The 26,999-nt window shown below is 43.7% G+C and overlaps 1 protein-coding gene across 1 annotated transcript; it reads left to right on the top strand.

The window, feature by feature from the left end:
• The first annotated feature begins 1,253 nt into the window (after positions 1–1,253).
• LOC135166576 (runt-related transcription factor 2-like) lies at positions 1,254–20,610 on the top strand. Its single transcript, XM_064128931.1, has 8 exons — positions 1,254–1,652; positions 3,306–4,926; positions 5,173–5,403; positions 12,121–12,234; positions 12,447–12,533; positions 18,460–18,669; positions 18,753–18,938; positions 19,012–20,610. The coding sequence occupies exons 2-8, from the start codon at positions 4,620–4,622 to the stop codon at positions 19,713–19,715; spliced, it is 1,839 nt and encodes a 612-aa protein (XP_063985001.1). The 5' UTR covers positions 1,254–1,652; positions 3,306–4,619; the 3' UTR covers positions 19,716–20,610.
• The last annotated feature ends 6,389 nt before the right edge of the window (positions 20,611–26,999 follow it).

Genomic DNA, 26,999 nt, shown 5'->3' with positions numbered 1-26,999 from the left:
AATTCACAGTTGGAGTAATTCTGAAAATCATGAGAGATAAATGTCGCATTGTCTAATTTGATTGAACTTTCTTATTCAGTATTTACGGTTGATACCACCCGAAGAAGCCTTGACGATGACAACAAAGACTTTCCCGTCCCTTCCACAGACAGCTTAATCTGATTTAGCAGTATCTTTAGACCAGAAACTCCTTGACGTGTATACTCCTTTGGTTTCACTCTATTGGCAATCTTATTAAGGTGGAGAATGTGACATAAGATGGGTGAAAAGCTTTGGTTATGTATAATCTCTCCAGAAATCATTCATTTATTTATTCTTTTGCCCTAAAAAATCACAAAAATTGGCCCCTGAGGGCAGCATTACTAATGGCAAATATTGCACAGAATGACTCAATGTTTTTATTTAAATAACAATCTCGTCCAAGTAAGGGAAAAGCTTTTCCCAGGGAAGCAGCTTTTCATCGCATTTCTGCTTTCGAAGAATCTCTCCAACGAAAAATGCAATTATGTGATCCACATAGTGATGCATGTGAAATTCAATTGAAGATGGAGATTCATCTCATTGAATCCCTTTTTCACGGTGTCTGTCTTCCCACGGTTTCTTTCACCAAGAGGTAAGAAAGCCATCTCTCATTCCAGCTTTTCACCATTCCCACCCTCTCCGCCACTTTTAGTGGTGGGACTTGGGTCGACACGTACCAAGGGACAAAACTCACCCTAAGAAGCCTTTAAGAACGCCGAAGGTATATACTTGCTGCACATGGTGGGGTTATAAAAGTATACGCATGCGCATTCAATGTAAAAACTGACGATCCGCCTCCGGGTTACCGCCCCCCGTTGTCCTCGCTTTTACCTCTTCTAATCCCCCTTATACCCCCCTCAACAACCTCCCGCACCTCTTTGGCTCTTTTACTCCTGTCTGCCTTCTTCGTTCTGTTTTCACTGGCTTTCGTTTATATTTTTCATCTCCCTTCCTCGGAGATAGCTGTTTTCGTTGGATAACCCCCCTAAGACGGCCAAGACGACGTCTTAGGAGACACCTTTTTCAGTGCAAAATACTCTGGTAAAGTTGGCTTCTGCTTTCACCAGAATTCATGGCTCTCACTCGAGTTGTCGCCATTTTTTTTACCGCTTAGGAATTTATTTTCCACCCTTGTGAGGTCCTACGACCATCAAAAGTAACTAGTGCAAAATTGTGATGAGATTTTTTAGTGAATTTGAAGGTGACAGATTTTGTGAGCCTCCAGAGAAGTTTCAAATTATTTAACCAATTTCATTTAACAATTTTTTTGTGATTATTGAATCGACTCGACTCCCTCATGAATTCCTTCCGTAAAAATCGCGCGGACCAAAATAAATGATTAGTGATTAGTCTTCTGATCCTTGAAGTTGGTATCAGACCCTTCGTTTGGTGAAAATCGTGCGGCAGATTTTCCTATCCAATTGTTCCTCATTGAGCCCGATAGACCAAGAAATTAACAAAATTTCTTTCTAGTTCCATCTCCCCCTCTGCGGTCGGTAAACACAAATGGTGCCAATCATCGCTGATCACCGTAGACTATCTGCTATGCAGTATGCAGTAGATAAACCGTATGGTACAACTGTCGAGCTGTTTCCCCCAATATCCAACGATCCTAATTGGTTCACCAACAGGTAATTGTTGAACCATCGATAATTGGTCCAATTAATTTTTGAATGTAAAAGTCCAGCGATTATTATTCCACATTCAAGTCCCCTTGTGTAATCAACAGCTTCATCCTTTAGTTTATATTTTTTGTTTGACAGGATACTGCAAAAAAATATCTGGAATAATTTAATATCCCCTGTGTGCAACCCCCTGTTCGCCAATGAAATCCGATGAGCGATTTTTTACGACGATTCATCAAGTATTTTTATATCGAAGCCGTTATATTTATTATTCCGAAATTCCGAGTGACAACTCGTGAAAATCTGCAGAATATTTTTTTCATCAACTAATTTATCAATTTCCTTCAGTTTCATTCCGACTGATAAAAATATTCCAGTAATAAAGAGAATTACTCCGCATTGATATACACAGCTGATGCATGACGAAGTGCAGGAATCGAAAAATGAGGGGTTGAAGAGTCGATAGCTGAGGGGGAAGGGGGGTAGTGACCCCTCATTGTTAGCCATAGGGGCTTAGGATTATAGAATGGGGTGAGCAGGGGGGTGTGGGGGGGCACACTCGTATTTGGAAGCTCGTCGGCAACAGATACGTCATGATCGATAGTTTTCGCTTGCGTTACGAAAGATATCACCGAAGTTTGTCACTCCTCATCTTGATCAATAGCTGTTTTTATTGAAAGCGAACAATGAATTTCCCATTTTTCAATTTTTCATTTCTTCTATTTATGTCTTGCCAATCCTTCCCTAGAGATATAAAAAAATTCCGAGTGAAGGGTGCTCATCACTTGCGACATTCAGATCTATTGATTTTTTTGTTGCATTATAATTATTTTTATCGACAATAGATCCCGATAAATTGAGGGGAATTAGGCCGTCTGATCTAGAGGACTCCCTTGACCTTGACCTTAATTTAAATTGCAAGGAGTAGTTTGGCTGAGTATGACCATCTGGTCCAATGGAAGATCCTCCAATTCTGTGGTTCAGATCTAGTGCATCGGAGGGGCAATCGCATGATGTGCAGTCGATCATATCAACGCGAGCACGAGAGCCCGAAGATTCAATATTTTTTTCATCAATCATCGATATTTTGTCGTCTCCCACTTCCTCAACAATCACTCCTTTTTTCACTGTTATCAACCCCTGCAAACTGTTACCCCTATTCTCACCCCTGGGGGTAGGCTGATGGAGTTCCCCCTTTTCGCTGGTCTTTGTTTTCCCTTCTTACAATGAGCCAGTGTCGTTTCGTCGGTGTCCGCGAGACGTTCATGGAAAGCATCAGTCGGCCTCCTCGATTCTGTTCAAATAAAAAATTCTCGTCTTACCTAATCAGTGATAAAAAAAAATCTGGTCAGACAGGTCGATCGGATGAATCGGGGGATGAGAGACAGCTCCAAAGTTGGGAGCAATTCCAACGGGGGATTTTCGGGCACCATCAGAGGACAAGACAAATTCGTTAATAAGCTATTTAAGATAATTGACCGAACAGTTGGTTAATTTTTGTAGAGCCCGCAATTTTTCCCGAACAACGACGAAGGCAAAATACGATTAGCAAATGATACGGTAATTTTTTCCCGAGCTTTTCATTTCCTGCAGAATTTTTCCGTGGAAATTTCCTCAGCGGTGTAAAGGAGAAGGGCGTAATAATATGTATTTTTCCAGAGGCAAATAACGAGGCTCGTTATCGACACCAAGGCGAGGTAGTGAGTGGAGTGGTGGAAAGAAGTCATCGGGAATGAAGAAGCCGAAGGGTGTGGAGAGGAAGCAGTGGAAAATGATAGAAGGACAGATTCAACGTTAATCGGTAGTCGTGGTATAGGTAGAGGGGCTGCACCCGTGAGAACGAAAGAGAGCCAGTGGTGAGGGTAACTGTGGATGAGGCAAGTTGTAGAGGGGTTGGTATGAGTGGACTGGTGGTGGTTGGCAATGGTGTGGGTAGTATTGCCGTTGAAAATATAGGGGCTGGTTGGTTAAATGTGTTGAAGAAAGACAGTCATACTTTTTCCCCACCGCTTGGGAAAAACCCTTGTCCCCCCTCCAACGCGGCTAAAGTTGAGTCGTGCGCCGGTTACTGTGTACCAGAGTAGTACAAAAATATATGGTGGTGTCTCACTCGGTTGGGTTGGGATGTGAAAATGGTGTGGTGGGAGGGACGGTGGCGGTGTGGCCTCAAAAATACACCGCAACCACACCGCGCGACTCTACCGCAGAAGCCGCCACCACCTTTCCACCGGAGTGCGGGGCCCACGAAAACGAGACCGCTTTGCGAGTTTAACATCCTGACTGGAAATTTGGGGGGTGAAAAAATCAGCGACTCTGTGAATTTGTGATATTTTCAAGATCTGCGTCGATGATTTCCTGAATTTTCGAATTTATTTCGTTGAAACTCTTTTTAGTTTCCGAGGGCCTTCAGTGATCAGTGATAATTGGGACTAATTTGTGGTGGTGAAGGGTAAGCTGAGTACTGAGCTAATGAATCTGTGATAGTATGCAGTAAAGTGGCGTTGGTTTGAGTGAAAAACTTGTTGAGAGTTGGCCATTCGAGTGGAAGAATTTGGAACGGACAAAAAAAAAAAAGTTGTTCTGGGGGTAAAACTGCGAGGACGATGGGGATATAAGAATTTGCAAACAGATCCTGATGCTCTGTCCCTGTTGTCGGGATAATGAAATAAGGATCAAAGGGAAGGAGATCGAGACGCATTTGGGTTTGAGGATAGTGGAATGGGAATGACTGTACCGAGGTAATAGAAAACGGAGAAAGAATCTGGGAAACAAATTCAATTGTTGGATTTCGATTGGAGGGGGAGCTGATGCTGTGTTCTGTGGTGGAAAAGAAATCAAGGGAATTCCGGGTGATCCTTCGCTGGTGAACGTCGATCCTGGGAGACGTTTATTGAAAGGGATCAGACATCGGTGTGATTAGTTGGCGGATAGTCACCTGTGAAATTCAGATAGTCTGTCAATGATTCAGGTCTCATGACGAATCCCTTGAGAGATGTCCGACCGGATGAACGTCCTCATGGACTTGATTATCCTGACTCGAGAATCGCTCGCAATCATTCGTTGACGAGTATCAATCCGGCTGGACAGATATTCAGTTCGAGGCTGCGAAAGGCGAGGGTCTCTTCGACAAGACGAAGGATGCATATCGCTGAGGAGTCACCTGCTCAGGGTAACGCCAGTGCCAATCAGACCACTGACTATGCACTCACAGCCGATCTCCTGGCGGAGAGAACGTTGGATGGACTACTTGCCGAACACCCTGGCGAGCTCATCCGAACAGGTAAGACTATCAAGGACACCCTGAAAACTGTTGCTCCTCTTTTTTAAGATCGTTGGTTCCTGGTCGATTGGATTCGTCATATAAAATTAATTCCGAACTTTCCCCGAGTCTTCCAAATTTTTCCCGCCCCATCCATTCCCTTTATCAATTGACGTCTCCATTATCATCTACCCCCGTTCGCCAGGAAACTTAAGTTCATCGTCATCCTGATCAAGACTAATTCTCCCCAAAATCTTCCCTCCGCAGGCTGTCCCCACGTCGTCTGCACAGTTCTCCCAAACCACTGGAGATCCAACAAGACCCTTCCCGTAGCATTCAAGGTAGTGGCCCTCGGTGAAGTTGGGGATGGAACACTCGTGACAATTCGTGCTGGTAACGACGAGAACTGCTGCGCCGAGCTGCGTAATTCCACAGCCCTCATGAAGAATCAGGTCGCCAAATTCAACGATTTGAGGTTCGTCGGGAGAAGCGGAAGGGGTGAGTCGCCCGTCAGATCAGAGTACACGAGAAAGAATTCTAAATGTCAATGTATTGCTTTGATATCTCGGCTTTTTCGTGAAAGCATTCAAGGGCATTACTCCAGTCCCTAAATCATTCACCTTTTTGAAATTGTGTACATTAGCGTTACGCCTCTTTTATCACTGTCCCGCTGGCACTCCGTCTTTCGCTCAGGTTGAATTAAGCATTGGAGAGGTCCTTATTTGGTGCTCATTTATTATTCAACCATCAAATACACCGCCGCTCCTTCTTTTTTCTGCCCAATTTGCCGAGCATTTCAGCGTCTTTCGGCGTTTGGATAGAAGCGGACACCAGGAATTTTTAATTCCCGTCTTTTCGATGACGTAAATTATTCAAAGATCGTGGAGTTCTTTTCGATGGATGAGAGAAGGGCACCAAAAGCCCCGGGGAATTTAAATAGGGACAAAATATGTGGGGTCCAGGATCATGTTAATAATGCAGAATAATAATTGCTACCATTACCCAGAACCTTCGATTTGCCGAAGGGTTTGCCGTGGTTTTCCATCTCACTGGAGCATTCTCTCAATTTCTTTTTCTTTCATCTCCTGTCTGGAGAAAGTCGGAATACGCGGAGTAACGAGACGTTCTTTAATTCTTTTAATTCCCACTGAACGAGCAAACTCAAGATCCCCAGGACTGACAAACACAAACACCAGGGACAGAACTAGTGAGAGAACGAAAAACCCCACCCCCCATCAACCCCCGCGGCCCCTCGGCCTCCTGGAGACATTCCAAGGAATTCACAATCGGTGAAGGGGTGGGAGAGAGAGCTGCGGAGGAACGCAGGAAGTTTCAAGGAGTCACGGACGTACGCGTTTAACGAGGGGGCGTTCGACTTGTTTATGGCAAATTGGAAAAGGAAATTGCGGACTCGTGGATATTCACTCGCTATTCTTTGATGGGTAGTGATTTTTTTTTTCTAAACGCTCATTTAATTTTTTCCCTCCCCTCACCGCTCATATTTCTCGAGGGAGGACTCTTCAATTTTGCGCGGAAGGGCAGATGCCATCGAAGCAGATGTGGCATTGGAGTCCGAAATATTGAGTTGTATCCCTGAAAATGGAAATATTTTTGTTTTTTCATTTCTATTAACAATCAAATAAAATTAGGGTTAATATTTAAGGGAAGTTTTCTTGAACAACTCGTCAGGGATTTGATTCAATTTTGCAACAGGGACAATTGAAAAAATGATGGGGAATTTTTGTAAAAGGAGATTCCATTCCCAAACGTTTTACCGATGCAATGTTGAAAAAAAAAATTGTGCAATTCTCGGGGAAATTTTTTTTTGGTCTCCAGTAAATCGCGGATGAGAAGCACATTGCCAGTTGGTGAAGAGATGTAAGGGGGTGGGTGCGGGTGCGTGGGCTCAACAGAGGGAACGAAGGGGCGAGAGGGGCGGGGGGGGTGTGCAGAAAGCGAGTGGTTGGCTGTAAGCGGCTTTGGTTTCCATGGCAGTAAGCCCTCATTACTGTATTACGGGCAGCCCCAACTACCACCCGTAGGCAAATGCCTCTGGAATATCCACCACCCCCCAAGTGGGCCCCGACTATCTTCGCCTGAGGGGGGCTCGCTTCATATTGCAGAGAGTCCCTCTGCCCGATTCGAAAAAAATTAAATTCTGCTGGATTTTCTTGAGGTTATCTTTTGAGGGCAGTTTTGAATTTGTTTATACTTTTTTTCGGTTGCGATGATAGTAGACACGATATTTTTCGGGCAGCGAAAAAAAATATCACTCGACCTTCATTTTTTTTCGGGCACGAAAGTTGCGTTTGGTATATCCGGAGGTAAATCCCAATTTATAATGTTTACGCTGTGACCGAGGCTATTTTCATGGTGTACCCAGGTGGTTCACGGTTTATAAAGCCATCCCGGGGCTGCAAGGTTGACCGCAAAAACCCAACGGTAAAATGAAAATTGTTGGCTTTCATAAAATTAATGGATAGCACTTACGAAGGTATTTTGAATTTTGACTTCTCATTTTTATTATTCACGTTCACATCAACATTAGCTGCCGTAAAAATTGATATTAAATATTTATTTAGACCCAAACATGGAGAAGATAATTCAGAAGAAAATGACAAAACGATAAAAAACGAAAATATTGAGAGCATTATAATATTGTCGTTAATTTTTTAATGTTTTTAAAAAATTACTCTTCGTCAATCCGTAAATCCGCGTTTAATAAATGGAACGATTGATCTTCTCCCCAATACAATGAAAGATATTCAACCCTTTCGCTGGAATCTCCGTTAGCCTTCGATATGGCTCGAGTATTAAGAGGGGGGGATGACTCATAGTTCAGGATCTGTCTGTCGATACATCTGGATCGCGACTTTTTTCTTTCACTGAATTGAAATGCATTCTCTTCCCCCTTGTTCTGTATTTTCCCTGTATTTTATCATGCTCCTTTCCTCAACGCTTTATTCTCGCAGAGCCCGTGATAAAACACAGGTAACTCCGGTATTTATGCGATGTGCACGTCGTTTTTATGCGTGTGGGGGGCTTGAGAGAGGGTGAAGAGGGAAAATCGGGGTTAAAGCGCATCAGGGAACAACCTATCATCCCGTTCTTCCTTCATACCGAAAACTTTCATAAAGAGGGGGTGAGAACCGTGACTCCTAGTGCTGGAGGTTGACGCTAATCCCACGTCGAGGATACTGAAAACTAGGAGACAGGGAGAAACGGGGAATGGGGGGTGGGGATGGGATGCACTACACTGTGAGCCGAGGGCGATAATATTTTGGGGCACAATACTTGTGTGACCTTCTTCCTCGCTTATCTTTCCTGTTCTGTAATGTTGATGTTTTATATTTAAACAATTTACAGAATTAAACCGATGACGATTTTCTGGTTAACTCAAGTCAATAGAAATTTTAAAAAAATTACCATTCCCTTTTTATAAATTTTATTTAATGTTTAGATTGTCAGTTTAATGGAATGCAAAGTGTAGGTAAAAATGTAAACTCCGAAAAAAAATGATTTTCTGTGTGAAAAAATAATCAGGAAAAAACGTTTGTTCAAGATACGTAAATCCGATGTCAACATGAGCGTCCCATTACAACCGCACGCGTTATCTCAGTCTGGCATTTCAGTGTTTCTTTTCCGTCGTGCATTCGTTTTTTTCCCCTCTTCCAATTAAAAATTAAAAAATCCACCCTCCCAAGTGGCCGTGAGAGTGCTAAGGGATGGTCGCTGGAGGGTGAGGAGAGGAGAGGGGGTGGAAGGGAAACAGAGGGATGAGGCGTTAGGATCTGGGATGTGGGAGTGCTATTGTTTTTCGTCGGATGACTGCATTCACCCTACGAGTTTTTCTACCGATTAAACATTATTTTTACCCAACTCTCTCTCCCTCCCTCCCTCTCTCTCTCTCTACCCTTCACCTCCGCCTTCTCTGGTGATCAACTCCGGAATATTGTCCATCCCTTGTACTTGCGCGAGCTGTTTTTTTTTCCCCGTATGTTAATATCACTTTTTACAGTATTTTTTTTCTGTTCACGTTTCAGCCTTCTGAAGTCTCTCGCATATTAGAACGTCTCGTTTTACGGCTCCGCGCACATCGGCGAATCCGCTCAGCTTTTAATCGCACTCTATGACCATCCGTCGTGATATATTTGAAAAACTTTTACGGACACGTGAACGTCACTGCCCGATTATCCATTAACGAAAACTGAACTGTGATATCGGGCGCGTCTGACTTGACTCGTACAGTTTCCACTTGCCGGGAGAAACTTCTCAAGCTCCTCGCTGTTTTGGGAATTTATTATTATTGATTTTTGGGAGGGTGTTCTATTGTCACTCGATAGGGTTTTCAGAGTCACGAGAGTCATTCTGGGGGTGCGGAAAACCCTTGGATAAAGTGACGGACAACAACGTCATCAGAGCGTTGACTAGAGAATCTAAAAAAAAATTGTTGATGCCATTATAGTCAGGGGGGGCTTCAGAAAATTCAGGGTCAGAAGGGCCATGAGGGATAGTTAGATACGATATTGTTGTTATTTACTCTCGATACTTGAAACCCTCAATTCCCGATGCTCTTATCCTACTTATTCTTGACGTTTATGTCTTGGCGTCATCGCCGACTCTTGACGTCGTCAAATTTACAAAAAAAAATCCGTCACGCGATTCCTTTGCTCGCAAACAGAGTTGCTCTAGACTCCCACGTAATCCAAGGAAACCATGTGTCGTCAGTCAAAATGTCAGAATTATAAAACACAGCAAACACTGGAAGTAACGATCGTGATGGTTCCCTCCGTCGGCGGCACTTGATGATATGTGTGCTGGCGCGTTCTGTCAGCAAACAGGGGAGTTTTTAGCACTGGATGATTCTTGGGTAAATGCTCCAATGTTTTTATATCATATACCCCTGTGCATACATTCCCCATATCAGTTTAATCTATAAAGAGAACTTGCGGAAAAAAAATTTCTCGGCCATGTGAATAAATCCCCTGTTATCCAGGGATGATATGATAACCGTCCAATGACTCTTTAATCAGTCATCATCTTAGTCTCATTTCGGTACGTGTGTGATACTCATAGTTATGGGTTATCTGGAATTATGAATTTAGTCCTGGGAGGATTTTTATTCTCCGCGTTCCCGTTGAATAATTTTTTTCTAAAGACCCAGGCATTTGAATGTCTCACCTCCCACCCAACGATGTATCACACGAGGGATGCTGAAGGCCTACTTAAGGTACAAAATAAGACCCGGAGGAATGGGGAACGTTTGAAGATCGTTCTTCCAGCGAGTTACACATAATGCCTCATAAACACCAACCCCTAAAATGCCTGACATCGTTCAGGATGCCAACGAGTTATACGGATAGTTGGGTGGCATCACGCCCTCCGTAGTTGTAAACTGTGGGCTTGTTGACGAGACCTTTTTATGTTAAAAAAAAGTTTTAATTTTAGGGGTGGAAAAAATTCGTCGATTGAAAATTAGAAAAATTGTAAATATATTGAATTTTATTCTGTTGAGTTATTTTAGAATACTGGTTCTGTTATTTCTTAAAGCGTAATTAATTTTTTTAAATAAAAAAATTCGGCTGTTTGATTATCTGCTTCAGGAGAAAAGAAACATTAAAAAAATAAAACCGAACTAGTCTCTTAAAAAGACATTGTTCACCTCCTTGGATCGGGTAGAGACATGCGAGTTGGATAGGTCACCCATGGCTGGTATATCTCGGTGGGCGGTGGTGGTGAGCCCGTTAAATGTCGTGGTTCACCATAAAAAAAGCCCGGATACAGTCGCCCTTGGCGTACGTACACAGAAGAGTCTCTTTGGCTATAAAATAAAAACTACCCACTTCACTCTACCCTCGTGCAACAATAACACTAACACACGCGCGTTATGAATTTCAATGCCCTGGAAAAAACGACTGACACTTCGGTATTTAGTTTTATGAATTTTATACGGGATCTGAACCATTACTATCATATCCAGATTTTTCTTCTAATGAAATCAGTTGTTGTTGATTTTTTAATACCAGTGAGATTATTTTAATGATTCAACTTTCGAAAAGTTACCGGTCGCAAATTTTTCCCTTTCAATAATGAACATAAAACCTCCGCACCGGAAAAGGTGGATTATATTCCGAAAAACAATACTCAATATAAAAACAACGAACGAATTCGATCAATAAAACATGCGCACGTACCGGAATATTTTCTCTCCAATTTGTCGGCGAAAAAAAAAATGTAAAGTTATTTAAATAGTTCGGGTAAACATCGCCGCAGCGGCGCCGTTGTGTTTCCACCCCTTACTTCCGGCACATTTGTGTTTCGTGCCCATCGATCCCGTAACGCGACATTGGCCATTATGTGCGTCCCCCTCGAAAATATCCCCTCCGATCATCTTCAAAATTCATCCAGCGGGAAGAAAGTATCCATCAGGACTAGAGGCAAAAAAAGAGCACAAAAACGTAAATAAAAGCCGTCAGACTGAAAATTGTGTTGAAGTGTAACGAACTGTTCATAAAACAGAACGTTTGCCTAGTCCGATGTTCCGTATGACTATGACGCCTCGGCAGTGCAGCATTGAAATCGTGTGAAAGCAGTAAAAAAAGAAAAATAGGTGTGAAAAACGGGTGGTAAAGTGCGAGGTGGAGAAACGTTTGGATAAAAAATAACGCGAGGCCCCGCGGCCTCGCCAGAATTGGATTTGAATAATGAAAGCGTGAAAAAACCGTAGAAACCAAAGCTTTACCCGCACCTTTATGGTTTTTCATTCGTTTTCGCGGTTGAGCTATCGTCCCACTGGGGCAGGAAAAACATTTCACATTCACCGTTTTCCCTCTCTTTCTCCCTATCACTGAAAATCAAGTAATAACTTGACACTACTGGCTATGACATACTCGAAACGATCAACTATTTTTCTTCTGATTGGGTGAAAGCGTTAATTGGATTGATGAATGGCTGTTGAATGAGGGGAGGCACATTTATTGATAGATTTTTTGCGAATGTGAATGCATTTAAGAGAATTCACACAGCGGCCAAAATTCGGAATATTTTTTTACGTTAAATCAGGAGACATTGGGGGCAATTAATCGATAGGTTATCGCATTGTCACAACAGTCGTGTGGAAAAGTTTATAAATAAGATTACTATATTTTTTATTTGTAGTTGGGTAGTGTATTTTTATTTTCATTTACCTAATCATTATTTGATTCTTATTCGCAGGTAAGAGCTTTACTCTGACGATAATGTTGCAAACGCAGCCGCCGCAAGTGGCCACACTTTCCAAAGCCATTAAAGTAACCGTCGACGGACCCCGAGAGCCGAGATCCAAAACGAGTGAGTAAAAAATAAATAAAATAAAACTACAAATCCCAAACCTTTCACTCAAAGACAGACGTTCAAGTGTAAAAAAATCCCAGGGAAAAATGTATATAAATAATTAATGACCTGGACCATCTGGAGATATACTTGGAAATGAAAAAAATGTCCCCTGAACCACTGCAAATTGATCAGGACTCGATACTAAAGGAATCAACTCACGTTTTCAGGACAGCAGGCCTTTCATCCCTACCACTTTGGGCCACGTCCATTTCCCTTTGGACATCCGCAGGACCCACTGGGATTCAAGCTGTCCGGTAAGCCTTCCAACAGTACAGGAAAATACCAATTTTCATTGCCACGAATTTCCACCCCCTCAGCATTATCCTCAGAATACATGTTCTCCGTCTCGGTGTAGACTTGAGCATCAGTCCTACCCTCACGTCGATAACGTAACGAAGTTTAGGACCTTAACCACCCTCTCTCCAGTACTCAGATTAGACTCTCACTCACACCAATACTCAATTGAAACTCACCATCCTTTGACACTGCCTCTCCCCCCTACTTCATCTTCGACAGCATCAGCATCACCTTGACAAGGTAGAGTGTCAAAATTGAGAAAGGCACTCGGCTCGTCGTGTCACCGGGGAGTCAAAATTGAGTTTTATCAATTTTGCCGGTGGAAAAACTGATGAACCGATGCATAACTTATCATTCCCGATTCATCGTTAATAATAATTTTCTTTGCGAGAATTTATTTGTTTAGAAGTGACTTCCCCTTCACGAAGGAAAAAAATCTAAAACCATCATTACTCCCCCATTCAATTTTCACTCGTGAACGATCTCCTCTCCTTCTCGCTTCACATCCCAACCAGCTTTTTAATCGGTCCTTCAATTTTCAATTGTTGGATTTATAAAGGAAAAAAAAATTGAAATGATAAAATAACGCTCGTTCACCAGAGTAGATTCTGGAGCTGGAAAATTTGACGGGACTGAAATTCCACCAAACTGGCCGATGGGGGTGAGGGGTAGTCACCGGCTTAGGGTGGAGAGGGGACACAAACTGATACTGGTGCACCGACAGTGTATTGTTTCGGCATGATAAGCAGCTTAACGAAACTTCCCTCTGCCTCCGCAACTCCTCCACCAATCTCTCTACCAACTCCCGCGCATTTTACCAACTGTGTATCAACCCCCCTCCCCACCCCAGCCCCGGTCCACCATCTTTTTTTCAACGAGACAACTGATGGAGTTGTCCCATTCCCATGGGATTGCTGTGCCCGTCAAAACTCACCCTTCGATCGCCCTTTCCAAAGAGCCCTGGAATGATGGAGCCGGTGCTGCCCCGAAGCTTCCGGTTTTTTCTTGAGACGTTGGGAAGGAGGTTGTCCGAGGGCAAAAGGGTTCGACCGATGACTTAGGATCGCGGTCGACTCGGGGAGAAAAACGACAAGTGACTTAATCCGCGGGGTGACCTTCTTCGAGGGACTGATGGGCCATGTTGGGAAGTTTTAATTGGAAGGAGTCATTGGGGGAAGCCGGTTATCAGAGGACTCAGTGTCAACCCTTCTGTGGGGATGGATTTGACGGTTTCCGGGAGTTTTTCTCCCGAGTACATGTTGCAGCCCTTTTGAGCCGCTTGTCGACAAGCAGCGATTGCTGGGTAGGAAAATTAGTCGATTTAATCCGTGGGATAATTTTTTTCGAGGGATTTTCGCCTGATGAAGGCCTCGATGAATTTAGAGGGTAGTTCCTGCGGAAAATTATTGCGTGATATTCCTAAAAGCTCTATTACCACCCGTTCCTCATTACCATCCGATCTGTGAGCTTAATCAACACGTTCGTCGGATTCATTTGGCGCCACATACCGGTTCAACCCTTTCACCCGAGTGTTTTCCTTTGTCCAGAGATCGCGCCACTGGTCAGTCCAGTTCGGTCAGCATCAACCCCCTCAGCCCCACTCCACCCACCCAGGCACCCTCTCTCACGTACACGTGAATTCACTAGGTGTATCGTTGGCGCGTCGAGGGTGCGTTTTGTGAGGGTGGTTTATTAGATATCCACCGAGAAAAAGTAGAATCAGGAAGGTGGGGTAGACGTTTGATAAGGAGTGAAGCTCGAGTGCGTCGAGGGATGCAGGGGTTCGAGGGTGTCAAATGCTCGATGAAACGAAGGCGAATGATGGAGACCTCCAGGGGTTGTTAAGGTGCCCATTGAGGTGTAACTAGGGGGATGTTATTAAATTTCGTTCGGCCTACCTCAGCAAGCTGGGGGAGAAACCAGTATTTTATGGGGTTCCGTTGGGTATCTGTGTTGAGGAATATGTGCAGAGGGTCGGCTGGAATTCAATGAGGTCCGGTACGAGGCCCTTCGACACTCTTGAGTGTCTAGATTGCTAGTCTTCTACCTCGATGTTCATCATCCCCTGTTGAAGCTCCATTGTCTCGTCATATGTCTCACAAATAATTTTTTAGTTGAAATGTTCGACATTTTCCATTACGTTAATGAACGAAAATAAAAAATTGCTCAGAATTTTCGCGATCGACTCAGATAAGATGTCGGAAAAATGGCATGAGAAAGTACTAAAGGGGGAGGGAAGAGAGGGCTCGGAAGATCATTCACGAGATTGTCCAAGAAAGCACCCTCATCACCGACGGCCCATCCTCTCCCGGTCCTCGATGCCGTTTTTTTTTTTAAACCAACCGTGGCTGCTCACTTTTCTATCTCGTCAGTTTCATTCCCGTGGCGTTGAAGGGGATGAAAAATCGCGAGAGCCCCCGGATTCGAGTTAACAAGAACACCGCGTACGCCACTTCCTCTTACTCCTCTTTACTTTCTCCTTCTCCTTCTTCTTTGTCAGGCTTTTTTTTTTATCACAAGCCACCCCGTGTCAATTAACCCGCCCCGAAGGGCGGTTGGAACCGGAAAAATCGCAACCCCTGTTTCAATAAGGTGGCCTTTACCTCATTTAGGGGAGATTGTTAGGAACGTTCAGTTTAAAACTGTCGTACCCCCGTCTCCTCCTTTTTCCGTCTTTAAAGTTGCGATCACTTTCCAGTAAATTCACGGTGGCAATTTTTCCTATCGGGTGTGTCAGGAGGGTTGAGCCGTCATATTTTTCTGGGGAATTGAAATCTAATTACTGTGTGATTAGGATATTTTTTAGTCACATTTTACGTGCACTCTGTGCACCCAAAATGGAAAGAAAAATTTTTATTCTGTTAAAATTCGTGGCTTTGGAGATTATTTTATTGAACACGATTTCGTGAAAGGTCAGGGTATTAAAATACGATTGATAACTCACCCTTTCCCGGTCACATATGTCCCCCATAAAATATAAATAAAATAGGTTGAAATTGGGATAGAACATAGAGTGACCTTTTGCACTTTCACATTTTCTTTTCTAATTCTTATTGTTTTCCACCAACTTCGTCTTCTATCGAGTGCTGTGCTTATCTAACTTTGCGTCATACTAGTCTAGAAGAGTGGGCGAAGGTGGATGAGGGAATGGGTCTCGACTTCCGCAGCTCAGGTACATCGCTGTTGCTTCATTTAATCAGCTCGGGTGACCAGAGCTGCCCCTCCAGTTTGTTGAACAACTCTAATGACACTTCGTGAACTTTGCAAGCCTTGTAGGTTCCTGGATTATCTGTTGAGAGCGAATGGTAAAGGCCGGAGCAATATATCAGAGTAAAAATGGAAGATTAAAGTTCAGCGAAGGAAATTTCACTGGGACTCAGGGGTGGTTTTGGAAGCCCCTACATTTTGACGTCATTCGGACCCCCAATCAACATTCCCTTGACTAGCGATGGATCCAATGGATCAAAGGCTGGGGGTGCTGACACGATTTATCATGATTAATTTATACTATTGCATATCAATATTTAATTGGATTTTTTTATTAAATTATAATTTTGTGAATGAAAAATTGATAAAATCGTGAATTCGTGTGTCTAAATTTTCAGTGTCATTTACGGAATGGATGGAAGTGCTTAGCCATGGTATTTTAGGGGATAGTCGGGACGCGATAATGAGGCCAGGCATAAAAGGGGTAGTAGAAAAGGTACCGTTGGGCAAAGACACCAAAGAGTCTACGCCTAACGGGTAACATAGAAGGGAGAACAGTAGACCAAGGAAAAAGGAAGAATGAATAGTTGGGTTGAAAGAAGAAACAAGGGGGTGTAGTCATGAAGGGAGAGGTACTAGAGAAGGGTGAAAATCCCTCCGACAAGGGGTTAACGCCTGGATGTAGTAAGACAGGCCTTTAACTGTTCATTTTGCATAGATTTGAATTGCCAAGGAGACGAGTAAATATTGCAAATTATTGCGTCAGTTACTTAAGGGAAAAATCGTATTTACTGAACTAAGAAAATCATATGACAATCAAATCAGAATTTTTTTCAACTCAAATTCATTTTCCTTTCACGACGTCTCGGCCACCACAATTTTTTCTCCGATTCGTCCGAGTTGACAAGTCTTGCATTTTTCTCCTGCTTTCGATATGTGGGATAAGGGTAGAGGGGGTGGGTTCTCCCCGGGGTTAGCACACGACTGAAGCCCCACAAAAGCCGTAACATTTAAGCTCAACATTTCTCACTCCCTTAAAGGGGTTAAACTTTGGCCTCCTTGAAACCCCTTTTGCACAACCTCTTTCCAACGAACCCCACTCTCATTAGTCTTCATTTGTTTTCGGAATTATCACCCCCATTTCCACCCTCCCGCGTTATACATTTCATCTGTCCTTCTTCTTACTAAACTTATCATCAAATGTGGCACGCAAATTTCGCCGGAGCTGGAGAATGAGGATATTGAGGTTTATTAATTCACGAGGTTCATTGTGCGCGATCAATCACGGCCACCAGAATTTCCGGTCTTCAGCAAAGATCCGAACCGAGTTCTTCTTCCATCAATTCAGTAATTAACATTGGAATTGTACTTATTGTATTGCAATTACCACTCAGACCAATGTCACGAGATTTTAAAAAATTTCACAATTTCCAGAAACCCTTTTCCGCAAATTTCCCTACAATCCCCTATAAAGTTTACATCCCCCCTCCCGATGCCTTGCCCTCGCGTTCTTAATCCCCTCACAACCCCCTCCCCCATCCTGTCCGTCATAACGCAATCTAAAATCCAGTATAAATACAGCGGAAATGGTTTGCCAGTAGTAGTGAATGTGACTATCACGACTGCAGCCGTGGTGGCTTCAGTGTGCGGTGGTACGCGAGAGATAGTGGTGTCCTCTGTCTGCCATCGTGCGCAGCTTAAACGAGAGCTTAAAAATTCACTCTCAAACTATCCCCTACCACCCCCCCACCCCCAACCATTCCCACACCACCATATCTCTTTCATTTTTACTCTCTTATCCGTCGACGCTCCGGTGGTGGTCAGTTGTGTGCCGTTGGTATCGCCCTCATGCGGACTTTTTCCGTATTACTTGAACAATTCTCCATCTCTGTTCATCAGCGTTACCCACGGAGTTTTCAACCTACATCTCTTCCCCACCTCCACAACCCCACTTACTCACCTTTCCCAAAAGCTCGTTGCAGGGGTTTGCGGCCAGCCAATCCGGCCGGCCGCAATCTCCGCGAGGTACGCCCACGCGCCAGTGACTCGGTTTCCTACCCCACCCTAAATATCCAACCTTCCCCTTCTTTTTAACTTCTAACCCCACCTGTATATCCCACCTTTTCCTACTCTTCGTGAATCCATCCCCTCTCTTAAAAGCTCCCACTGCTGCTACGTCTGGTATTCTTCCGTCCTTGGGTGTTACCCCTTCGTTACCATCATCACTGAAAATACCAGTGGAAGGGACAGTATTGGTGCGGGCACACGTGAAACTCGTTGGCCAGAGGGGGAGGAATGGGGGTGGGGGTCGTATTGTCCCATTCCACTTGGGAATCAATTCCACCACACACTGCGCCTTGCAACAGAGTCGCCAACAGCATCACCGGCAACATTTTTAGGAGCTTTTCCGGAATTTTTGAATTGTCCCGCACAGATGATGAGATAATCTCCCATTGATAATTTCACCCTTCACGTTCCCGGCGAATTTTTCACCAATACATTCTCGGAGATTAGTCAATTATCAGGAAGAGCTTGCGAGGAGTTTATTCATGAGTTCCTCGTTCCCAAAATTCACTTTTCCTAGTCCTGTTGATAGTAAGAAATAGTTGGCTGATCATATACGGTCCTATTCTACTTGCGACATAATGATATCACATAATGCATTCCCTACACCAGGATTGCAACACCTGGGTCTTGAGCAGGCCGGTGGTCAAGGCTGGGGAGGTCTTCCTCGAGGTTCTCTACCTCCGCACTGTCTCCCACCCCCGCCGGGTCACCTATCGCAGCCGCATCCGCCGCCAGGCGCGGGTGGCACAGTATCTGCCTTCAACCCCTTTCATCACGCCATCGAGCAAAGATCTCCTCGACTGCCAGTTTCTAATAGTGGTATGAGAAAAAAAGAAATTCCAACTGAGTAATCGCCCAGAACGCCGGCCATTTCCATTATCTTCTTTTGTTCTACATTGCAGAACCAGCGAGGAACGATTTGGGGCCAATAAGCGTCGCCGTGAGGGAGTCAGCACAGACAGATTCACCAGCGAATTCTGGCCCCGGATTACTAACAACTGCATCAGTGACAGCACCAACACCACCTGCCGAGTCGGCGACAAATAACAGTCCTTCGAATCCACCCGGACATCATCCCCACCTGCAAGGTATCACAGATATCTTCAATTGTATGAAATGATGGCATGATTGATGAGCGGATTGATAAAGTGTCCTTTTCAGGTCTTCATTTTCTGAGGGCACATCCGCTGTTTGGATCGATATTCGCACCGCTGCTGCCTCAGACCCCTTGGCTGTACAATCCGCTGTCTTATCATCCGCCTCAGTACTTGGTGGAATCAGACTGGCATAAATTGGCAGTGCACATGCAGCAGCGGTTGCAGAGGCCCGATCAGGCGAATTTGGAAGACATGAAGCAGCTGAGAAGTACGAGCGGCAGTCCCAGTGTGAGCTCTCGCGACGAAAGACGCCGAGAAGACGGTGACGCCTTGAGGGATACGGAAAGTCCAGACGGTAGCATCGAAGTGGATGACAGAAATGAACAGGATCCAATATTCGAAGGTAGAAGTGAAGATTCATTACAGGAGCAGGAATCACCTCGTAATTCACCAGTGAGAAGTGACATGGAAGACAGCGTAAAGGAGGATTTCCGAGATACCGACAAGCGTTTGAGACCGAGCATTGAAAATTTGAATGACATTGATAGCCAGAATGAGGATCAAGGGGTACGTAGAAATGACTTGACTGTGAAAATACGTCTCGAAGGTACCGTTGATTTGAGTACCAAGAGGGGCCAAGATAAGGAGAATGTTGGTCAGGATTTAACGACAAGGAGAAAGGAAGACGATGTGGATGTCGAGAGGGAAACAGTTAGACCGAGAAAGGATAGAAGCCCGAAGCCCAGGCACGTCTGGAGGCCCTATTGATGTTCGCAAATAAGCTGTCATGTGGAATTTAATGGAAATCAACGAACGAGTGATTCCTTCATGAAGACTTTCGGTAAATCTATGATTGCTTATTGAGGGAGACGTCACTGACGTCGGGGACTTCGAGGACTAACCAGGGTTTAATTGTCTTACTTTTGATTCAGCCTGTACATAAAAATCAATGCTACTGTATCATGTCGTATTATTATCAGAAATGAGAGGGTACGTTATCAATCAGGAGTGGGAACGAATAATTTTGAATTTCAATCGTCCACTTTATATAGAATGATCTTTAGACTTCACGGCCCTTCATCCTTGAGGATTTTCATCGCGTAGATAATTCAATAGTCAGGCAACTCATCATGCAGATCATTCATCTGAGTTTGAGTCATACATAGCAATGATATGAATGATATCGAATGGTTTAAAAAAAGAAAAATCTTGTCTGGCCATTGAGTTGTCCGAGTGATGAGTTGTGAAGATGGGACGACTTGTATATATAATGACTAGTCCTGACACCGATCTCTAATTGTCACCTGTAAATAACTTATTAGTATTTAAGTAAAATCTGAAATATGATAAATTAATTTAGTGTAATTATGATCATCTTGGTGTTCTTCGAGGATTAAACTATGGAACATCGTCATTTGGCAGAGTAATTAGGTTTTATCATGTTTAGGTAATGCGATCGAATAAATATCATTTGTTGAGAGCAAAGTGAGTACGTGAAAAGGCTGATATTTTATTTCAGTGAATATACTACGTTATTAGGTTTTAATCTCAACGATTTCCAATCCAATAATTTCCTCAGGATTGAAACAATACAGGAGAGAAAATGATCCCTCAACCCACAGTCCTTATATCCCAGCCTATGCATTCAAAAACAATTGTACACAAGTCCATTCGTTTTTGAACGAATAGGCCAGGAAGCTATTTGTGATTGATGGAAATACAAAGTGAATCTCGCCACACGTACCGAGAGATAGCGGTGGTATGAGGTAGAAAATCGAGAGATAAAAAGCCCACAATAACCAGTTTTCCCAAGCATTATTTTCCGATTGAGTTACGTATGTATGAATGAGCAATTACTCAGTCGGTTGATACGTAATATGTCTTTCAAAAGCAGAACCATTGCCCGATATCATATCAAATATGAAATTTTATTTATTTGACTGGCATGATTAATTAGTCGATTCATGGAGTCCCAACTGCAATCGATTTTAATCTTCGCCCTCGTCCGCGAGAGGAAATGTGTCAGTAGGATATCAATTAGAAGATTCGCTCAGCTAATGGTAAGTATACCTTTTCCTTTGCGTTCGATAATTGCAAAAAAAAATCTAATCAACACATCAGCGTACTCCAGCCGCAATTCTTCGAATTCCAGGAGAAAAAACTTCAGTTTGGTCAGCCCTAGCCCTCATCAACAATCATTCACCTCCCCCACCACAAAAAATACGGAATCAGTCGAGTGAAAGTGAATTGACATTGTACCACCCCCACCCCTCGTAATAATGAAAGAATAAATTCTTAAAATTCACCCGCATTACGGGAACAAATCCAATGATTAAGAATTCAATCAATTAAACCGGGAGTCCATATATTCAAATGAGTCAGTTAATGGATTTATTTCAACAGTAGATGGGGGTAGTGAACACGAAAAGTGAGGTTATGTCGGCAAATCGATCGTATCGGACGTACGGCCACGGGACACTAGTTTTTTCTACCTCGATTTTTTATTTCCCTCTTTTTTTTTTTTTTCATCCCCAATCCGCGGGTACACGCTACTGGTTGGGTTATCGCAACAAACTACCCCAATGACGACACGATTAAAATTTCATGGGTAGGGGGACACGATTGAAGAGAGAGAAAACAGCATTGAACAGCAACGAGTGCAGGATAGTGGCGCAGCAGCACGGATATGTGCAGAACAACCCTGTCTCATCGTGTCCACTCGGTAGGTTCATGTGTATGCTTGTCTCACACCATCCAAAAATATTTTGGCCTTTCCCCATTCTCTCCTTTTTGGTATTCCCCTTTCACCTATACCATTTCATGATAGGGGGGGGGGCGGGGTGGGTGAGGGTGGTTAGGGGGAGGGGGTGATTGGTACGCGACCGCAGCCACCCACAGTTTTTAATACAGCCGCACCTGCACACATCGTGAGGGTGCACAAGAGAGTGAGAGTTGCATAGTTGTCTCGGTTGCCCTCGCACATGCAGTGAAACTATCGACCCCTCAATTCACCCTCCTTTGCATCAACGTCACGACAAAACTGGATTGATTCATCGATTGTACATCCGCTCTAAATGTTCAGCCAAAACGCCGACAAAGAGTCTATTATACGATGATATATGTCGATTTCCGCGGGGCTTTTCGATTTTTAGAATTTTTTTGGGGAATCGGTGGAGTCTATCGACAAAACACCTGCTTCCGGGTCTATTAAGCTCTGTACTAGCCGCATCACAAATTGTCCTGAATCAAATCGGAAATGGAGTTGTTTCAAGTCTGAGGGATACGAACCGACCAATGGGTTGAACCCGACGGATTTTTCAAGTCAATTCGATTCGATCTTTTCGCTTTATTCAGGATGAGTTTTAGGGATGGTTGGGGTTGGTGTTTGCCGTGACACATCCCTTAGTGAAATAATAAATATGTCTTTGGACATTGGCCGATGGATTAAAAATAATTTGAATCCCGCGAAGACTCACCGAGGACTAACCCAAGGACCTAGACAATCATCGTGATAATCCGCTTAACTTGGAGAGTAGATACATTGCCCTCATCCTCACGGTAAAAAAGGTTGCAAGGATAAGAGTAAAGAAAAGGAAGTCGGGTTAAAATATCTGGCGCGTAAATAAATTATAGCGGGTCCAAAAAAAAGATATACAAAATGCGGGGGAGGAGAAGGGGGAGGGAGGGAGCGGTGCGAGGCATCTCTCGACAGACTGGAACATACTTCCGGCTAGTGTACGGAGGCGTCTGAAAGAGGAAGGGTGAAAAGAACGGGATCTCAACCACGTTTTTTGCCCTTTTTCCCCACCAGATTTTTTTCCTTTCTTCCCCTACGTTACTCCAGCACCTTTCATCCTTCTTCTATTTTTCTCACCTCTTTTTGTCTCTTTATTTTTCCGTCCGGCTTTTCTCGTTTTTGATATTTTTTTTTTTCATGCTCATCCCCCACTTACCTTCAACTCAGCCCGCCAGAGCACTTTAGATAATAAGGCCACGATGCTGCGAACGAAAGGGTAAATTGGGTATTCGTCCAAAGAATTATCTCACTAATTTCTTTAACGTAAGCACCATTGCCGTCATTATTAATAACACCGCTTGATGATGCTTAACATTTCATAACCACGTACTTCACAATAGGCCTTAACAAGGCAAATACCAGACCCAATTTATTTTTTCCACAACAATTATTTTTGGATAATTATCTGGCGCAAATGACATTCCCAACCTTCAGCAAAAAATGTGCAGAAAAATTTCGCAAAATCTGGGCCTCTGGCCCTCCCCCTCGAGCCCTAAAACATGTGAGTCTTCAATATTCCCCCCTGAAATACTTCGGAATTTTTTCCACCGTTGTCCGCCACCTGATCATTGAAAACGTTAGGTGTCATGTCGATCCTAAATTAGATTAAAGCTCCCTCGGACACTACCCCCTGGTGAGGCGAACCGAAAGGCGACACTCGGTCCGGTCTGAGCGTATATTGCCTCATACCATTTAACATCAGAGACCCTCTAAAGACGAAGCGGATCGACCCTGCTCCGACACACCGAAGCATCCAATTTCTCAAGGTCTATGAGCCTGGTTGACCATCGTGTGTGAAAAATAACCCCCATCCATTATTTCACTGTTCTTTTTATCAACTCAACGTGGGTTCTAACTTTATCCCGGATAACTGCCGATTCCAGAAACGATATTACAAGACCATTAAAGGGCCTACCATCCCCACTTGGAAACTAATAATAACAAACGATCGGCCTGGTACCTCCGCGAAGGGGTGGGAGGGGTTGGGGATTGGGGTAATGGAGGGAGTATCGCTCAGTGTGAGTGGGGTGAGGGGTAGTGGATCGTAATTCGTATAAATGATAGCGCGGCCGATCGACTGGGCTTTGGGGGGGAGGGAGGGGGGGTGGAGTTGCTAACACACAGGCAGCGCGTATCTACCGAAATGGCTCTGAAATTAGATCCCATCCCTCGGAAGGTCCGAGTTCGACAAATTCGGTTAGCCGTTTGTAGTCAAATGGAGGAGGGACACCCTGTGAATGTGTGTATGGGGTACAGTGAAAAATGAAGCTCGATACCTTGAGGTAATGCGGAATGGGGGAGAGAATATAGGGTACGATAAGATTATCCGGAATTCCTTTTTTTTGCGGGGGGATGAAAATATTTGGAAGCGTTTGTTAACACATTTCTTTTATATTTCGTGGTGAGAGTCGTCCTGAGCAGGTGCAATTTTTTTTCTTGTCGGCAAAGTGATTTTCAGGCGCAACGTCGTATCTCTCATTCACGGAAGTGAACAGCTATATTTGATGGACGTGAACGTTAAAGGGGGTAAGTTGAAGCTGAGAGTACAGTGGATATACGGTGAAGCTGGTTTGTAACTGAAAGAGAGGGTGCACACTGCCTGGGGACATCAGTCATATTATGTTTGCTCCTGTTGTTTACAGCTGCTTCCTGTGTACATCTTGAGATGATTTTATGTATTCAATCGAGAATGTTGATAACAAGATGTTGTACCTCCTAGTCTATTACAGGAATTAATGATATTTAATTGAGACTCAGGTTGAATTTATTGTTCGGGGGAAGAGGTGGATTTCGATAATTATTTGTTGGTCAAAATTTTGAATTGCTCTCGACGGGGAGCGTCGCAGATTTGTGCAAATATCTGAAAATCATTCGTTCGCAAGCCAACGTCAAAGACAATGCCGAGCCCTTCGACAATGAAGGGATGAGTTTGTCTCAGTATTCGGATTGGAAGTCATAAATATCATCTGCTAAATAAAGCTCCATCGTTTCGGAGGGCGCGAGATGGTAAGGGTAAGGGTAAAGAGAGAGCTCTGCATCGGAAACAGAAAAAAAGAGCTGTCTGGAATGGAAGGGCAAAGGACAAAGACTCATAAAGCCGTAACATTAAAATATTGAATGGTAAAAGTTGACGATATTCTCGGGAGATAAAATAAAGGCTTGAGCCATTCTTCATAGTCGTTCCAGGGAGCGTTTTACAGGAACGAAAAATAAAAGACTCTGGAGTGAATGAAAAATGGTTGATAACAACAGCTTCATCTGCGGTATTCAAATGTGACCTTTTCCTGGAGTTTGAGGCTTTTTGCATCCCCCGCATCGGTTCTCCTTTCAGCGCAATCTCATTCCAATAACTTTTATCCTCTATCTCCAACCCCTATAGTCAGTGTTCGAAAAACCACCCTCTTGAGAGACCGAGAGACCAAACAAATGACGCTTGAAACAAACGAAAAACTCAGAACGTACCACCCCACCTCCTTAGTAGTTTGTCTTTTGACCCTCCCTCTACCTTCATCTTTCATTCTTCTCCTTTTTTTAGGTACATGAGGCTGTGGAGTGAAAGAAAACAGAGCGTGGTGGAACGTTTGGAATGTCTAACCTCTCGATGTGAAAAAATTTCAATGCCCTAGGATTTTTTCACTTTTTGTCTCGGTTAGCCAGGACGTTTCGTTGCTCAATGACTCGCAGGGGAGAAAAAAAATGGCGCGATAATTCAAGGTCATATATGGTCATATGGAGTGACTTATGGGGCTCATAGCTATGTATATATATTTATTTGAATAACAATAAAATATAATTGACGAAACTCTACAAAATGGGAGCGCTCTGACGTTTCTAGTGCAATGAAAGAGGAGCAATTCTCGGGGCACAGATAAAACGAACGAGAGGAGGATGAAACTAGGGGATGAGCGGGTGGAGGTAAGGTTTCTTTCATCAGAAAATAATTAAGGTTTTCTATGGACGATGATGGATTTGGGAGTTGCCAGGATTCGTTCAGTCAACGTCAGAGGTCGACAATGGGCTCAATGGATGGAACGTTCCTTTATTTAAAATAGCATTGTGTCCTCGTTGATTTCTTTCTCTCGCTCCAATCGTCCTTCTGATTTCACCGGGAGAGTGGGAAGGGTAGAGAAATCAAGAGTAAAAAAAAAGGTCAAACTCATTCTCGGCCCCTGATGTTTCGTCCGCTGCCGTGAATAATTCTCCGGACCTTGGACTTCATTGAACGAAATAATCTGTTGCTGGACTGAATGCGAGAGTTCCTGATGAAAAAAATCGAGTCCTTCATCACTGACATGAGCCGATGACGGGCGAAAATTCATCGGAGATCCCTTTGGTGATAACCGAGGATCGCTTTCATCGCAGGGTGCGGGAGAAAACATAACCCTGAATTTTTAAATCCCCTTGAAATTGTGATTCACCCGAGTAATTCAATCTGGCAGGAAAAATCTATCCTTTAAATTCGTCTTCGGGACGTTTAATTCGTTCGTCAGTCCCTGAGGAGGAAGGCGCGAGTGAAAAAAAAAAGGGTGAAACACGGAATGACGAGAGAAAAAGAAAAGCTCACGAAAATCCTTGCACACCCTCTTAATCTGTCCTTCTCCGGACGTGTACGAAAAGTTGGTGGGGCAGTCGGGGTGGGTGGGGGGAGGGGTAGGTGGAATTGTGAGCCCCTTGTCGGCATATTGCGACGATTCGCGGCTATAAAAACCTCCTCACAGGGAATAAGAGACGCTTGAGGCCTTTACTCGTTCTTTTTTTCCCTCCACCCATTCTCCCTTTATTCTTCTATTCTAACGCTTTCTAGTCGACGCAAGCCAAGAAGCGAAAGGGGTTCGCGCGTTCAGCTTGCCCGAGTGACAAATGGCTTGGAATAATACCACCCAGTTTTCTCCCCTACTTTGTGCACTGTAAACGCCAGCAACTCGACATCCAGAGATCCTACGTGGAATTGTGAGGGAGTGGGTTCGTTACTCACCCCTGAATAAAGAAAATCTTCCTCTCTCTCCTTTTAGCATTGAACATTTAATTGTAATCTCAATGTGTTTTTGGTTTCATCGAGACAAACCCTTGGCTCATAAATTTACCGTCGAAAAATTTAAATAATTGTAAAGTTTAACAAGGTCCCTCCTCACGAGGATGAATCCTCTACATATTTAATCAAAGGAAAGAACTATTGCACTCTCTGACGATAGATCAACTTGTAATTTCCTAAATGATCCTCTGCAACCTAATCAGACTAAAAGACCGCTTAATTG

Source organism: Diachasmimorpha longicaudata, chromosome 10 (assembly GCF_034640455.1).
Source record: "Diachasmimorpha longicaudata isolate KC_UGA_2023 chromosome 10, iyDiaLong2, whole genome shotgun sequence".
Classification (NCBI taxonomy): domain Eukaryota; kingdom Metazoa; phylum Arthropoda; class Insecta; order Hymenoptera; family Braconidae; genus Diachasmimorpha; species Diachasmimorpha longicaudata.
This window is presented reverse-complemented; position numbering and strand designations above follow the sequence as displayed.

Coding starts and splice junctions, on each gene's coding strand:
- LOC135166576 (XM_064128931.1), top strand. CDS start 4,620: ATGACGAATCCCTTGAGAGATGTCCGACCGGATGAACGTCCTCATGGA. Junction 18,670..18,752: donor ACTGCCAGTTTCTAATAGTG/GTATGAGAAAAA, acceptor TCTACATTGCAG/AACCAGCGAGGAACGATTTG. Junction 18,939..19,011: donor ACATCATCCCCACCTGCAAG/GTATCACAGATA, acceptor TGTCCTTTTCAG/GTCTTCATTTTCTGAGGGCA.